Raw genomic sequence first — 16,123 nt, forward strand, 5'->3', positions numbered from 1 at the left:
CCCTAACAATGAGCTTGCAGGTGTAAGCTGGATTCTAAATTGCCTTTCATTAGTCATCGTCCAAGAGACAGGTTGTGTTTTAAAAGTAATCTTCCAAGTTAGGCCCAAGTGTTGCTGTTTCAAGAAGTCGCAAATATTTGGACAAAAGAGATCTTCCAAGAAATCAGGAGTCGGGAAAGAGGGATTACAGGAGTTTCCAGCTTTAGTCAGCACCCAAGTGCTCGATACATTTTCTGAAGAGAACTTTTACATTTGTATGAACTGTATATTTGGAATTTGGTTCGAAGCCAAGGGGAGAACCTGCATGTTAAAATACTCTTTTACATGCACTGTTTGATAGTTCGTGTAACTTTGGGCAGCAGCAATGTTTGAAGAGGTGAGCATATTAATCTGAGCATGCGAGGTCAGCAGCAATCTAACTTGCATCGCTAGATGAAAGCTACTGGCACGTTCTCATTGCATCTCCTTAATGTGATGAGGGACTAAAGCGCAGTGAACCAGGTGACTGAAATCAGAGCGATAAGCACACTAAGATTTTTCCTCCCGAGACTCTTCCAGTGCAGTTTCTCTCCAAGCTAACGGGAAGATGGTGCCATCTAGCGGCCATTTCTGAAAACTGCACGAATGCAGACTAAGGCACAAGTTACTTACCTGTAACTGTTCTCCAGCATGGGTCTGGCATGGATTCACATGCTCATGAATATTCCCCGTCAGGCTGGGAATCCTCAGTAAAGAAAAAAAATCTGTTTGGTTTCTGAACTGTCTTAGTACTAGTAACCAATCACTGGTCTCTGGGTCATACTGCCCCCAGCGAATGACTGCCCTCCACCTAAGCCCCTCCTCTGGCAGCCATCTTCAGATTTGGTAGCACGAAAAGTGGCAGTAGGACCAAGAGAAGAGCCGCAGAGGGGTTGGTGGGAGGGTTTGCATGCAAATCCATGCCAGACCCAAGCTGGAGAACAGTTACAGGTAAGTAACTTGTTCCTTCTCCAGCATGGGGTCTGGCATGGATTCATATGCTCAAGAATACAAGAATACATAGCAGTACACATGCACAACCACGGGAGGTGGCAAGGCTCAACATTAAGCATCTCTTACCTCCTCAAAAGGCTCACCTTCAGGCAAACAGATTGCGCAGCACTGCCTGGCTGACTCTGGACACCTCCCTGGAATCCCGTTCAACGCAGTAGAATCTCGTGAAGGTGAGTGTCGACCTCCACGTAGCAGCCCTGCAGATGTCCACCAGGGGCACACCAGACAGGAACGCCGTGGTAGCAGCTATCGCTCTGGTTGAATGGGCTCAGAAGGCCGAGCAACGGTCGGTTTGCCAACCAGTGACAGTGCATGATGAAGCCTGAGAGCCATTTGCAAATGGAAGCCTTCAAGAGGCCCTTCCCTTGGTTCACAGGTCCAAAGTTCACAAACAACTGGGATGTCTTCCGCAGACTTTGTGCGGTCCACGTAGAGCTTCAGCGCTCTAGCCACATCCAGCGAGTGCAAAGTCCTCAGCTGATGACGGGAAGAAAACAGGTAACACCAAGGGCTCGTTGAGACGGAAGTCCGACGGCACCTTGGGCATGAAGGAGGGGTGCGTCCTCAGCATTACCCTCGTCTTGTGGAATGTCAAAGATGGAGGTTTACAAGAGAGGGCCTGGATCTCTCCCACTCGTCGTACAGAGGTGATGGCCACAAGAAACGCCGTCTTCCACGACAGGAACTTCAACAGCGTTGAATTCAGAGGCTCGAATGGCGGCCCCATGAGCCTGGTCAGCACCATGTTGAGCTCCCATGCCGGGGCTGGAGCCTTCACCAGCGGGAACTGTTCGGGAGAATTCTCCTTTATCGCTAATTCAATTAATAAATAATTATTTGAACAAGAAACCGAGTATAAGGTTAACTTGAATACCTGTCACTGTGAACCTCTATGTTGCACCTCTAAAGCTCACATTGGCCCCTCTTGCGATAAGCCTGGCTGCTCTGTCACTCTACCAACCTGTGTAGTACAGGCCTATACCAATGGATGGGTTTCCTATTGCCAAGAGGACAAGGCTGGTGTAGTCTCCCACAGTGTTAGTACACACAATCTTGCCTAACAGTCCTTTTCGATCTTTGGAAAAAAGGATGAAATACTGCACGGTTACCACTAGATGTCAAACTATATGCACAGCATAGGATTCTAAGCAGATTCACAAGCATAAGTAGTCCTGGTCACCCTCCTTGCTATACATATACATCTTTGACATGAAGTCGTCCCTAGGGAGTGGGCCATATTCCTGTGAAGCTGGTCGGCGCCGGGAGTCTCTGCACCAAAGGGTCAGGCCTGTCAGCGCTGAGACAACTTTGCCTCCATCTGGTCCAGGATAGATCCTCTGGCGTGAAGGAGTGGACCAGACGGTATCCTGCTGGTCGCAGCAGAGGTGGTGGAACCTTGCAGCTCCATAGCTAAAGCTGATGGCACGGTAGACTGTGCCTTGGTGAAAATGTTCAACATCTTCAGGCAGAAGGTCTCCCATTCGTCAGGCGTGGAGGACTGAGTGGGAAAAGTTATCTGCGCTGGACAGTTAGGGCACTCCCTGGAGCGGTGGCTGCTCTTCGAAGGGGAAGCCAGCGAGGACTCACTGGGAGCATGACCTCTTGCGGGGCTTTCGCCTCGTCCTTTTCCTTATGGAGACGCCTAGTCATCAGAGCGTCGTTCCACACCATGCTACTACAAGCGAGACCACAGAGCTTCACCCTTCAACTTGTGGATAAAAGGTAAAGATTTGCTGGCCTCTCTGGAGGGCCTATGGGTGCATGGACTAGCATGCCCTGCAACCCTGAGTATCAGGGTCATCCCCAAACAAATCTCTTTAGTGCAGATCCGAGACCGACATTTGCCAACTGCAGTCTGTGCACAGCTTGAAGCCCAAGGCCTTAGACAAAGTAGGCATGGCATACTTCAAAAGTAAGAAAAAGATTGTTTGCTAATCTGAGCACACACTAAGCGCTGAAAAAAGGAACAGAGGTCACAGGGCATGGCGCCACTATATGCACTGGCCCGACATCATATCCAGTGTGCGGCACTAAGAGGAGTCCAACTGAGCCGCTGCAGAGTCACGCTACACCCACCTGGCAGTGCAAAGGTTTAGGGAGACCAGCTGTGCTAGGATACAGCTATCAAATTAGGAAATCGCAGGAGGAAGGAATCCATTAGAACTTTCAATTCTTTAGAACTTTCAATCGCTCTGTAAAAAAGACTCTGCAGCTAAACATACCTTTTCCTTCAGCTGAATCACCTCTTTATCCTTCTGCTGCTTCCAAGTACGGAACTTTTCAGCATCCTCCTTCATTTGCTTCATGAGCTGCACACGCTGCGTCTTCATACCCTGCAAGAAAGTTTAAAAATATTTTTTTTTTTTTAAAAAGTATGTTTAACCGCAATCCTTGATCAGCTCAAGGTCTTAAAACCAGCCAGGCTATACAAGCCAAAACAAACCTAATACATGATGCAAAATAAACAAAATAACCAAATAAAACCAGCTTAAGACTTGTACATTGTTAGTCAATAGGATGCACTGAAAGAGCGAAACAAGTAACAGTAAAGTTGCTGAAAGTTCTTTATGCACTAATCAGTGGTTTTACAAAAGTAGTGTCTGAGACAGCCCTTAGGAAAACCCACATTGAACAGGGTAACACTACTTCTGTTTCGCCTGAACCACACAAAGGTTTGGTAGAATGGCAAGCAGGCAGGCTTAGTCTAAGGAGGGAGGACGGCTGTAGTAAGGTACAAAGAACTCAGAGCACACACTTAGTTCAAGGACACACCGATATGTAGAAGTTGTATAAAACGTTTACATTAAGGCACACTGTTGTAACTTGTAAGGCAAGCAAATACTATAAGACAAATTGAACACTTGCAATGTTCTTTGGTGACAAAATCAGACAGTCACACTAGAATATCTATTTCAGTACAAATTGCATAGTAAAACCATCTGAACCATATATGCAAACGTTTCCAAACTAACTTATAGTAACTTTGTTCCAGCCGGTCAGAGTCCAACCCTATCTTATGAGAGGCTCACAATGCTCAGATGGGACACTGAGCCACCAGTGACCAGGATTAGGCCAGAAAAGGCGGGAAACAGTGTAAAAGGTTCAGAGGGGCAGAGTCCAACATGATCTCGTCTGGGTTTTGCGGGTAAGTAAATGGGTTTATAGTGATTGCATTGAAAATAAAGCAACGACAAACCAAAGCATTGAATGCCAAAGCATCGACAGGGTATCTTTTACATGTAAAAGTGCCTTTCTACATCGACAGGGTATCTTTTACATGTAAAAGTGCCTTTCTATGTAAACCAGCAACTCAAAAATATAAATTGACAGGTTTCAATGGAAATGCACTTTTACATGTAAAAGATAGCACTTCAATGTTTTTTTGGTAACTTTAAAACATTACATGGAGCTGTTCAGTGCTGAAATTTCAGCACTGGCCAGCTCCTTGTAACGTTTTAATATTTTTTTGTATATTGGGGTCCCCCGCACGCCCACCCCCAACCACCACGCCCACCCCCCCAACCCTAATGTAACCCTTAATCTAACCCCAACATAACCCTAAATCACCCCAGCCGCAATGTAACCCTTAATCTAATCCTAGCCCAACCCCCAACCCTAGCACAACCCCAATGTAACCCTTAATCCAACCCCAATGTAACCCTTAATCCAACCCCAATGTAACCCTTAATCCAACCCCAATGTAACCCTTAATCCAACCCTAGGCCCAACCCCTAACCCCATTAATTTCGATGGCTCCATCAAATTATACACAACGAAATGGCTATTCGATGGAATTTCATTGCATATAATTCGATGCTTTGGTATTAGATGTTTGGGTGTTCGAAGGATTGAGCAGATACCAAGTATATGTTAGGTTTCACAAGTCCAGTAAGGCAGGGGGTTTCCTTGAAGGGTAGCACCAAGGACCAATGTCCTAAGGCAGAATTGGAGTAGAATATGCAGTCATTCCCAATTTAACTAAGGGAACCCTGGAGAGGTGCAAGGTACATGCTACCTACAGCTCCCAGGAACACCGGAACAAAGCAGGCTCTCCAGTTAGGTTTCACTAAGAAAAGGACAGTACCTTGGAGTGAAGAAGCAGTTGCTACATAACAGTTCAGTCAGTGAGGCGTCAAATGTTTCTCCGTCTTGGCGATGGTGGATCTTCGGTGGATCTGGCGACAGCTCTCATGCAGACAAATGCACAGCAAAGGACTTGGATGAAGGACTGCTGTTGCGTCGGTAGACTACCTTTTCTCGGTCCATGTCTCGGGTGGCGGGGCTTAAGGGAGCTGGCTTGATCATAGTAGGCTTAGAAGTATGCCCACAAAGTTTCAGACGAATGTGCACTTCGGCCAACAATGCACAGCAATGCAGTACAGGTCACTGGTTATTGGTGAATTGGAGGCTGTGGAGGCGTCATCGCAAAATGAAGTTAGTCTTGGGACTGGTTAGGCCACCAGTGCAAGGGAGGAAGGAGTCGTGTTCGGATCTTCCCTGTCACTTAGAAGTTGAGGTCAGGAAAGCAGCGGTCACTCAGCAGGCTCTGGCGGTATACTTCAAAAGCTTCTGTTCCACTGGTTGTCTCATTTTCAGCTCCAGGACCTCTAAATTTATCCAAAATCATTCAAGAGTCCAATCAAGACCACTGCACCATTCAAACTTGTAAGGGGGTAGGGGAGTAGTTATCCAATGGAAACAGCCAGGCGCACTGCAGGACAAAGACAAGGGGAGTTTCAGTCACCTCCCCCACTTCCTGTCCTGCCAGTCACTCATATACCCTTCGCAGGTGTCAGGGAAAATTCTCAGAAATGTGCAAATTCCCTTCACCTTAGAGACCCCCAGCAACTTTGCTGGATTTTGAGGACTTTACCGGGAGAGAGTGAGACCCTTTTTTCCCCACTCATGTAGTTTAATGTGAGTTCTGAACTTTGTGTTTCTTTTGGTTATGGAGCCTGACAAACTCTAAAGGCATATTTTACATTGTCACAGCACCTTCAGTGCAGTGGCACAGGGAAGTCTTTCAGATTTCCCAGGGGTTAAATACTTCTCTGGGATAAACTACTGTTTCACAGAGCAGTAAAGTGAAATTGACTTTACATACATTTGTAAAGTTCTAGACCCAACACACACTATTTTACAATAGGATGTGGAGGGGTCCTAGTATCCCCCTTTGTCTAGTTTCTCATGTAACATTTTTAATGTTACGCTTTCCTTACTGAATGGCTGATGGCAGTGGTTTACTTTTAACTACCGTGGTGTGCATTTACTGCGGACTGCGTTCGCAGCTGCAATAAAGCACCCAAGGGTGCCATTTGTCAAAATGGCCCTGTCTTTTTTCGCCATTTCTTTGTGGAAAGGTCCCTCAAGATTTACTCTGCATGCCAGACCTGGTTTGGTCCCTTTATACGCTTTGTCGGGATTCAAGAGTGAAGCCCGACAAAGCGAACTCCAGGGTATCTGGGGTGGGCAGTAAGTGAGGGCGGTGCCTGAAATTCTGTTTAGTCTCCTAGGAGACCCAAATGCACTCTGTAGTGATTGGCCGGCGACTGTCCGGCAAGGACAGCCACCCTGCTAGGTCACTGACAGCTAGGCTGGAATGAATGGGAGAACACTGAATAAAAGGCGAGGCTTTTGGCTTGGAAGGCAGTCGACCACTGGACGAAGGAACCAAAGAAGAACTTGAAGAGGACACCTGCTGCAACTCCTGGACCGTTGGTTTGCCGGGTGAAGCCCTGCTGCTGTGCTGAAACTCCAAATTTGTATCGACAGAAGCCCCTGCAAGGACGGCTTCTCCCCTTGAGTTGGTGGGAAAAATGAACTCCAAAGTAAGCCACCTGGACATTCTCAGAGCTGGTTGAATTCACAGAGTTGCTGCTGGAAACCAAAATACCACAGAGAGGAACAACAGATTGTGTGTGTTGCTTTTAATCTGGCCAAGAGCTCCAGGAAGATCCTCCGGACTCCCAGGAAGCAGGAATGACCAAGTCTGAGACCCCTCAATAGAGTGCAGGACCCCAGAAGCAAGGAAAGCCCATCTCGACAGCCAGGAACCGCAGTGTTGCCATTTGCGGTAGATGCGAGGAGCTGAAACACCGAACAGCCACATGTTTGAAGATTGCCGGTTGCGAGCGGAGACCGCCCCATTGCAGTGCAGGAGTCCCCAGAAGTTCTCCCTCTTGTCCCCACGACTGAGGCGAAGGGACAGTGAGATCTGCAGAGCTGCTCAGGAACAGAAGTCATCGGCTGCACTTTTTTCTTCAAAACAAAGGTACTGTAAAAGTCAGCGAACTTACCTCTTGCTGTAGAGTTGCTTGCATCTTCTACTACTATAGTCTAACGGCTTGTGGCCCTACATTGATTATTCTTCATCAAAGACTTCTAAAACATTGTGCAAAGACTTTTCTTACTCACCTGCAAAGAAGTGCTTCAGCTCATAGACTTTTGCCGATTGGCTTAGCCTGTTCCACTGAATGACTCTTATCTGAAAGGAAATGCCTGCTTAAAGAATATTTGTGCTCTCTTGCATGTTCTAAACCCTTTCCTTTGACTTACTCTTAAATGACTAAATGCAACAGTGATCTATTAATGTCCCCAGCATCCTAGCTATTGAAGTCACCCGAGTGTGTAGGTTGTGTCTGTGGGCCATCCCAAAAGGGTACTTCCTGATTTAGAAATATTAAGAATGTATTTTGTGAAGTATATTTCAGTGTTACTGTTATATTACTCCCTTCTGAAGGCTTACTCTGACTGATAAATTAATAATTGCTTATTCAAGAAACCTTGTGTAAGAGTTATAATTGAATACTTGTCACTGAATCTGTGTAGACTCTCCTACAGCTCACATTGACCCCCTCTTGAGATAAGCCTGGCTGCTCAACACGTGTCATGATCTCTGCTTCCAAAAGGTCAGGGTTTTCCCAACTCCCTTGGAAGCAGATCCATAACCCAGGTTCCGAGTGCCAACCAGTCCCAATTGGGACCTTTTGGACCCAGTCCTGGCGCCAGTGGCACCAGGCTCATAAATATGCCCAGTCCCAGCGCTGGAAGCGCCAGGCTCATAATGCTTGGGTGGACTTACCTGCAGCAGACCATGCTGCTTACTTGCCTGCCAGTTGAGCCTCTGATCCTCTTCTGTTTGGAACTACTTTTCCTGTTGGGTGGGGCAGGAGCCACTCCCTAGGTTCAGAACACTGGAATTCTTCTGGAAAGCAGGAACTCTTTTCTTACCTAGGCGTGGCTGTGGAAGGAGACACCTAAGCACTACAGGAGGCTATTTAAACCACACCCGATGGATGAATCTTGCTTTGCGTTATTCTGCATCCTCTGCAGCAGAACGCTCATCGTGTCTTCTGCATCTGATCCTGGGCCTAAGGAAAAAGGCTTACCATCCTGAATCCAGTCTTCAGCAACACCTATAAAGACAAGAAAGAACAGGTTAGCATTACGGTCTTCAGTGACAGCTCTTCACTTACCTGGTCCATCGGCTGTCACCAACGCCTCGCGCTGCATCCCGCATCTGAAAGACAAAACAAGGTGTGTTTAAAGACATTGGGGAACTTTAATACTCACGTGCCATTACTCCTTTCCACATCTAACCCAGTGGGTATTCCGGCACCCTGCAGCCGCTCCGAACTTGTACCTGCAAAATAAAAAGACAGAGCGCATCGTGAAGCAGGCAACAAGCGCTTACTTACGTGCTTCCAGGCGCTTCTATTCATCACACGGGCTCCATCTTCAACTCACTTCAGCCCGTCATCCACCATCGCCGGAACCCTGCAAAACAAGAGACATCATTACTAAAGACTTTAAAAGACATTAGAATTACTCGAAACTTACCGTTCGTGCAGTAAACGACGGACAGCAGTCCTCTGAAGTCAAGAGGCCTGCTCCCCTTATCCAGTGAAGAAACTGGTTACAGCACCCTGCCCCGAGGCAGATGGAGAGCACGGCGTTCACTTACCTAAGGTGAGAGCGTTAACCTTCGGGGTTCTGCAGGAGAAGAGAAAGGGAAGAAGAGAGAGACATTCAATAACCCAGTTCATTAATCCCATATTTTCTATCTGCAGACATCTTACCCTTCGAGTCAGACATACAGTGCACAGAGGTCCAGCCCAAAGAGCCAGCCGTGTGTTACACATCACCTTTGAAGATACGGTATACGCCCAGTCAAGACCGGCGCCTCTACGGGAATCAGGTGAGCGTACAGAACGCAAAGCCTACCACAAAACTCCCGTCCAGGCGCTATGGAAACCTCGGATACCGACCAACTAGCCCAGTTACTTGGGGAACTAAGGGCAGAAGTGCATGCAGCCCGTCAGGAAACGAACGCTCTAAGAAGGGAACTGATTATTTCCAAGGAGCGAACAGATGATCTCGCTAGACAATTGCTACAGTCACAAGCCGGACAGACCCCGTTACCCGCATCTGGGGGAAATATTCCTTCTACATCCTCTATGAATCCAGTGCAGATCAACCTACCTGGGAATGTACCTCTGGCTCCGCCCGAACGATTTTCTGGTGACCCAAAGAGGTTTGCAGTATTTATCAATCAGTGCCGGTTGCATTTCTTATGCCGGCCAGCAGCCTTTCCAACTGATCAAGCTAAAGTAGCTTTCGTGCTTTAGTGGCAATGCGGCAGACTGGTCGATCCCTCTAGTAAATCAAGATGATCCGGTCCTCCATGATTTTCAAGCTTTTCAGCTCAGTATGGAAAAACTGTTCGCAAGACATTCACAGGGGCAGGCCTTGGACAATGAGCTTCTTTCGTTGCGACAAGGTAATCAAGACCTTTTGGCTTATATTGCGTCTTTCAACAGACCGATAGTGGAAACTCAATGGCCTGAGGACAAAAGGATTACGCTGTTTTATAGAGGTCTACGTGGAGAGCTCAAAGATGTGTTAGCCCAAGTAGTGAATCCCCACAAGATTGTTCGGACTATATAGACTTAGTCGTTCAAATAGATCACAGACTGCAGAACAGGAAGGCCGATCGTTCCAAGTTTGATGCTCGAGTATTTTCCAAACCGCCAACTCCTTCCAAAGGAGTAGACTCCGGGGAACCCATGCAAATAGGGGATCTGAAAGGTCCTCTAAAACAAAAGGAGCGGGAAAGGAGAAAACAGTTGCAATTATGCCTCTATTGCGGAAACTCAGGGCACTTTCTTCGAGACTGTCCGGTGAAACCTGCCAAGAAGGCAGTAGGAGCTGCAGTTACCAAAGTTACAAACTCTGAGCAGGGAAACGACCTCGCCCGACAAGAATAGAGGTCCTCTTGCCGAGCGTGAAAACCAGTTCCGTGACCTCGCATTTCGTGACACCTATGGTCCTCATTAGCCCTGATAATCCGGATCGATTACATGCAATTGAAGCTTACGTCGACAGCGGTGCCATCGGCAATTATGTGGATCATGAAATGGTTTTGAGGATGAATCTAACTCTTTGTCCCAAGGCTGTAAAGGACGTCATTACTACGGTGGATGGTACGGAGATAGCCTCCGGGCCAGTAACGCATACCACTCAAGAAGTGACGCTAGTAAGTCAAGATGGACACCATGAGAAGATCGTGTTCGATGTGATTAAGGCCCCTCAGTTTCAGATTATTCTAGGAATACCTTGGTTAGAGAAACACAATCCTCTGATCGATTGGCGAGCAAGAACGGTCCAGTTTCCAGAATGTGTCTCTACTTGTCACCCTCCACCTGGTGTTGCACCGGCAGCAATTTCTTCAGAGACTCCCCAGTTACCTCCCGAATATCTAGAATACCAAGATGTTTTCCGGAAGGATCAGGCTAACTCTCTACCTCCTCATAGGTCTTATGACTGCCAGATAGACCTGATACCTGGATCTACTCCTCCTTGTAGTAGAATTTATGCCCTCACCGAGCCTGAGAACCTTCACCTTCGACAATACCTGGATCAATACCTGGCAAATGGGTTTATTCGTCCTTCCAAGTCCCCTGCTTCTTCAGCTTTGTTCTTCGTTCCAAAAAAGGAAGGAGACCTTAGAACTTGTATAGATTATCGCTCCCTGAACCAGATCACCGTCAAGAATAGATATCCATTACCTTTGATCCCTGAACTCCTGGACCAAGAAAGAAAAGCATGCATATATACAAAGCTGGATCTTAGAGGAGCTTACCACTTGGTACGAGTAAAAGAGGGCGATGAATGGAAGACGGCCTTACGCACCAAGTATGGGCTATTTGAATATCAGGTCATGCCCTTCGGACTTTGCAATGCCCCGGCCGCCTTTCAATATTTTATGAACGAAGTCCTCAGAGAGCTCATAGATGTGTGTGTTGTTTACATTGACGACATCCTCGTTTATTCTTCATCGGAATCTGAACATCGGAAACACGTGAAAACGGTCCTCGAAAGATTGCGTCAACACAAACTTTTCGCTAAGTTGGAAAAATGTGTTTTCAACGTGACTGAAGTTGAATTCTTGGGATTCATATTATCACCTGGCGGAGTGCGTATGGATTTAAAGAAGGTCGATGCAGTTCTCAAATGGCCATCACCATCCTCCGTAAAAGGTGGGCAAAGCATGTTAGGCTTCGCTAACTTTTACCGCAGGTTTATCCCCGAATTCTCTCGAATAGTCCAGCCCATCACTGCCTTGTTAAAGAAAAACAAACGTTTTGAATGGTCTACCGAGGCGGAACAAGCTTTCCAGGATTTGAAGACTAAATTTATCTCTGCACCAATCTTAAAACACCCTCGCCCCGAACTCCCCTATATCGTGGAAACTGATGCTTCAAGCCTTGCCATGGGGGCAGTTCTATCACAAAAGGACCCGGTAACCAATCAGTTGCATCCCGTGGCATTTTGGTCCCGCAAATTCTCGCCTCCTGAAATCAATTACACGATTACTGACAAGGAACTTCTGGCTATCAAGTCTGCCTTCAAGGCTTGGCGGCATTATCTGCTGGGGGCCCGACACACCGTTACTGTGATTACGGATCACCGAAACCTGCAATATTTGAAAACCGCAAAAGCCCAGTCCTCTAGACAACTCCGTTGGGCATTATTCTTTGCAGAGTTTGACTTCATAATTACCTATCGACCTGGTACAAAAAACGGTAAAGCGGATGCCCTTTCTCGGATGGGAGTGGAAGAACACTTGATCAACCCTAAACCTGTACCAATCATTCCCGAACAAAGAATTCTGGGTGTAATCGGCACACAATCCATAGAGGAAGTTAAGGATAAAGCCAGGCAACTTGTAACTCCAGCAGACATACAGAATTGGCATCTAGAGGGAAAGGACTTTGCAGTAAAGGACAATTTATTGTATTTCCAAGAACGATTATACCTACCCAGCACAGATTTACAGAAAAAAGTAATCTCTTGTTATCACGATTCTTTAATGGAAGGACATCCCGGTATAGCCAAGACCTCAGAAAAGATCAAGCGCTACTTCTGGTGGCCGTCTTGGAAAAAAGATAGAGACTTTATAATGTCCTGTGGAGTATGCGCCCAAAACAAAAAGGAAAGACCAGCAGGCCTCTTACGCCCTATTGACATCCCACCTCGCCCTTGGCATACGCTTTCTATGGACTTCATCACCGATCTACCTCCATGCTCCGGATACAATACGAATCTAGTAATCGTGGACTTATTCTTCAAGATGGCGCATTTCATTCCGCTCAAAGGCTTGCCAACAGCAGCAACTCTGGCCCGAGAATTTCTCGAAAACATCGTCCGACTGCACGGTTTTCCTTCGGTTCTAATTTCGGATCGAGGTAGTCAATTTATTTCTCATTTTTGGCGAAGTTGCTGTCGGTCGGCTCAAATTGATGTGAGACTATCGACCAGTCACCACCCTCAGACCGACGGACAAACCGAGAGGACCAATCAAACTCTGGAACAGTATTTACGCTGCTGCTGCAACAAACTGAAAAAACTTGGAAAGACATCCTTTGGATAGCCGAATATGCCTACAATAACTGTCCATTCGGGAACTGGGAAAACCCCGTTTTTTCTTTTGTACGGCAGTCACCCTCGAACCTCGGAGTTGGATCCCCTCCAATATCTTGAAACACCAGCAGTAGACTACCTGCATTCTACAATCACCCAAGCCTTTAACGAAGCTGTTTCTCACCTTCAAAGGGCTAAAGAACAATACAAGAAAGGAGCAGATCAACATCAGAAGGAAGCCCCTCAATATCAAGTAGGGGAACAAGTCTGGTTATCCACCAAATATCTACCTCTAAAAGGACCACGCACATTCAACCCAAGATACCTTGGTCCCTATTCCATCACTACCATAGTAAACCCAGTAGCGGTCAAGTTGGACTTGCCCCCGCACATGAAGATACATCCGGTCTTCCACGTCTCTCTATTAAAACCCATGCAACCTCAAACCCGACTAACTAAATCTCCAAAACCTATCCTAGTTGGAGAACTCGAATTTGAAGTCAAAAGCATTCTGGACTCCAAGATCTCCAAATCTAAACTATTTTACCTAATTGACTGGAAAGGCTACGGCCCCCAAGAGAGATCCTGGGAACCTGCTGAATATGTCCATGCTCCTCGCCTAATCAAAAGATTTCACCGAACATTTCCTGACAAGCCAAAACCCCCGGAGAAGCCCGGTTTGGGAGGGGCCTTGAGGGGGGGGGGTACTGTCATGATCTCTGCTTCCAAAAGGTCAGGGTTTTCCCAACTCCCTTGGAAGCAGATCCATAACCCAGGTTCCGAGTGCCAACCAGTCCCAATTGGGACCTTTTGGACCCAGTCCTGGCGCCAGTGGCACCAGGCTCATAAATATGCCCAGTCCCAGCGCTGGAAGCGCCGGGCTCATAATGCTTGGGTGGACTTACCTGCAGCAGACCATGCTGCTTACTTGCCTGCCAGTTGAGCCTCTGATCCTCTTCTGTTTGGAACTACTTTTCCTGTTGGGTGGGGCAGGAGCCATTCCCTAGGTTCAGAACACTGGCACTCTTCTGGAAAGCAGGAACTCTTTTCTTACCTAGGCGTGGCTGTGGAAGGACACCTAAGCACTACAGGAGGCTATTTAAACCACACCCGATGGATGAATCTTGCTTTGCGTTATTCTGCATCCTCTGCAGCAGAACCCTCATCGTGTCTTCTGCATCTGATCCTGGGCCTAAGGAAAAAGGCTTACCATCCTGAATCCAGTCTTCAGCAACACCTATAAAGACAAGAAAGAACAGGTTAGCACTTACCTGGTCCATCGGCTGTCACCAACGCCTCGCGCTGCATCCCGCATCTGAAAGACAAAACAAGGTGCGTTTAAAGACATTGGGGAACTTTAATACTCACGTGCCATTACTCCTTTCCACATCTAACCCAGTGGGTATTCCGGCACCCTGCAGCCGCTCCGAACTTGTACCTGCAAAATAAAAAGACAGTTAGAGCGCATCGTGAAGCAGGCAACAAGCGCTTACTTACGTGCTTCCAGGCGCTTCTATTCATCACACGGGCTCCATCTTCAACTCACTTCAGCCCGTCATCCATCATCGCCGGAACTCTGCAAAACAAGAGACATCATTACTAAAGACTTTAAAGACATTAGAATTACTCGAAACTTACCGTTCGTGCAGTAAACGACGGACAGCAGTCCTCTGAAGTCAAGAGGCCTGCTCCCCTTATCCAGTGAAGAAACTGGTTACAGCACCCTGCCCCGAGGCAGATGGCGAGCACGGCGTTCACTTACCTAAGGTGAGAGCGTTAACCTTCGGGGTTCTACAGGAGAAGAGAAAGGGAAGAAGAGAGTCATTCAATAACCCAGTTCATTAATCCCATATTTTCTATCTGCAGACATCTTACCCTTCGAGTCAGACATACAGTGCACAGAGGTCCAGCCCAAAGAGCCAGCCGTGTGTTACACATCACCTTTGAAGATACGGTATACGCCCAGTCAAGACCGGCGCCTCTACGGGAATCAGGTGAGCGTTACAACACGCTAAACTGTATAGTACAGACTTCTACCAAAGGTTGGGTTGCTATTGCCAGGAGGTCAAGGTTACTGTAGTCTCCCAAAGGATACTGCACACAATCTTGCCTAACACAGCTGATGCTCTTCCCTTAGAGTCAGTTTTAAGATCTTTGTTAGTTGCCAACTTGCTGCTCCAATAACTTTCGACACTGGATGAAATCTACAGCTCTTCATAATTCGCTGTCTGTCAAGACATCAAGCCCTCTCTCAACTGCCTACAGCTAGGGTTGCGTTTTTGGAATGAAGACTTGCCAGACGAGGAAACCGTCTGTAAAACCTTCTACTAAGCACATGTTGCACTAACCACTTAGTTCCCTCCCTTTAGGTGATGTGTTTGTAGAGTAAATGCATTACTGCATGACCTGTTGAAAACTGCATGAGTGCGCAATTACCAATAATACAATAACCTTGTCTTTTCCGTTTCTAATGTTGCAACAAATGTAACCGCAAACAAACACAAAAGTGAAAGTGCCCTTTGAAGTGCAGTATCTAGTATTTTTAAGTGTTCTACCATAAACGTCTGAAGTATTTAAAGTGATTCTGATGTAAACATAATGAATATACTTACCAACAGCTCACATCTACCTCTTAAGATCAGCCTGACTGCTCTGCCACACTACAAAGGTCCTGAGCCAATACAGGCCGATACTAGGAATTGGGGGATCTACAAACCACTGGGATAACTTAAGTCTTACTGCCAGTATGACTTTAGGAAAACTCCCATAACAGTAGCCAGTGTACTGGAACCAGCTGAATGCAGAATGTAGCCACCGCGTCCAAACTAGGCACATTAGAATGCAGTCACTTTATTGAAGCTTGGTGCATGAAGAATGCAGCCATTGAATTAAATCTAGGCGATTCTAGAATGCAGCAAATGCATTGAATCTAGGAAATTGCTAGAGTGTAGCCAATGCATTGAACGTCACACTATGCTTATGGAATTTAGCCGAAGGCTAGGCCGCCGACCCGCACAATCCGCTATCATACAATACTTCAAGTACCTCTGCACAACACCTCTGCCCTAGGTTTTCAGCTACCCATCACGACAAACGTACGATAGGTAGCTACACACAATGACTATCCCACGCCTAGAACTTGTGTACAGACGCGTTATAAATGACTTGT

The 16,123-nt window shown here is 46.9% G+C and overlaps 1 protein-coding gene across 4 annotated transcripts in view; it reads right to left on the reverse strand.

The window, feature by feature from the left end:
* KIF4A (kinesin family member 4A) overlaps positions 1 to 16,123 on the reverse strand; it is an 807,676-nt gene that overhangs the window by 404,517 nt on the left and 387,036 nt on the right. For all 4 annotated transcript variants that reach the window (XM_069612448.1, XM_069612449.1, XM_069612450.1 and 1 more), the window contains one exon: positions 3,255 to 3,365. In XM_069612448.1, coding sequence (XP_069468549.1) covers positions 3,255 to 3,365 — 111 coding nt within the window. The remainder of the gene's footprint in view (positions 1 to 3,254; positions 3,366 to 16,123) is intronic.

Source organism: Ambystoma mexicanum, chromosome 5p, assembly GCF_040938575.1.
Source record: "Ambystoma mexicanum isolate Mex_15411 chromosome 5p, UKY_AmexF1_1, whole genome shotgun sequence".
Lineage (NCBI taxonomy): Eukaryota > Metazoa > Chordata > Amphibia > Caudata > Ambystomatidae > Ambystoma > Ambystoma mexicanum.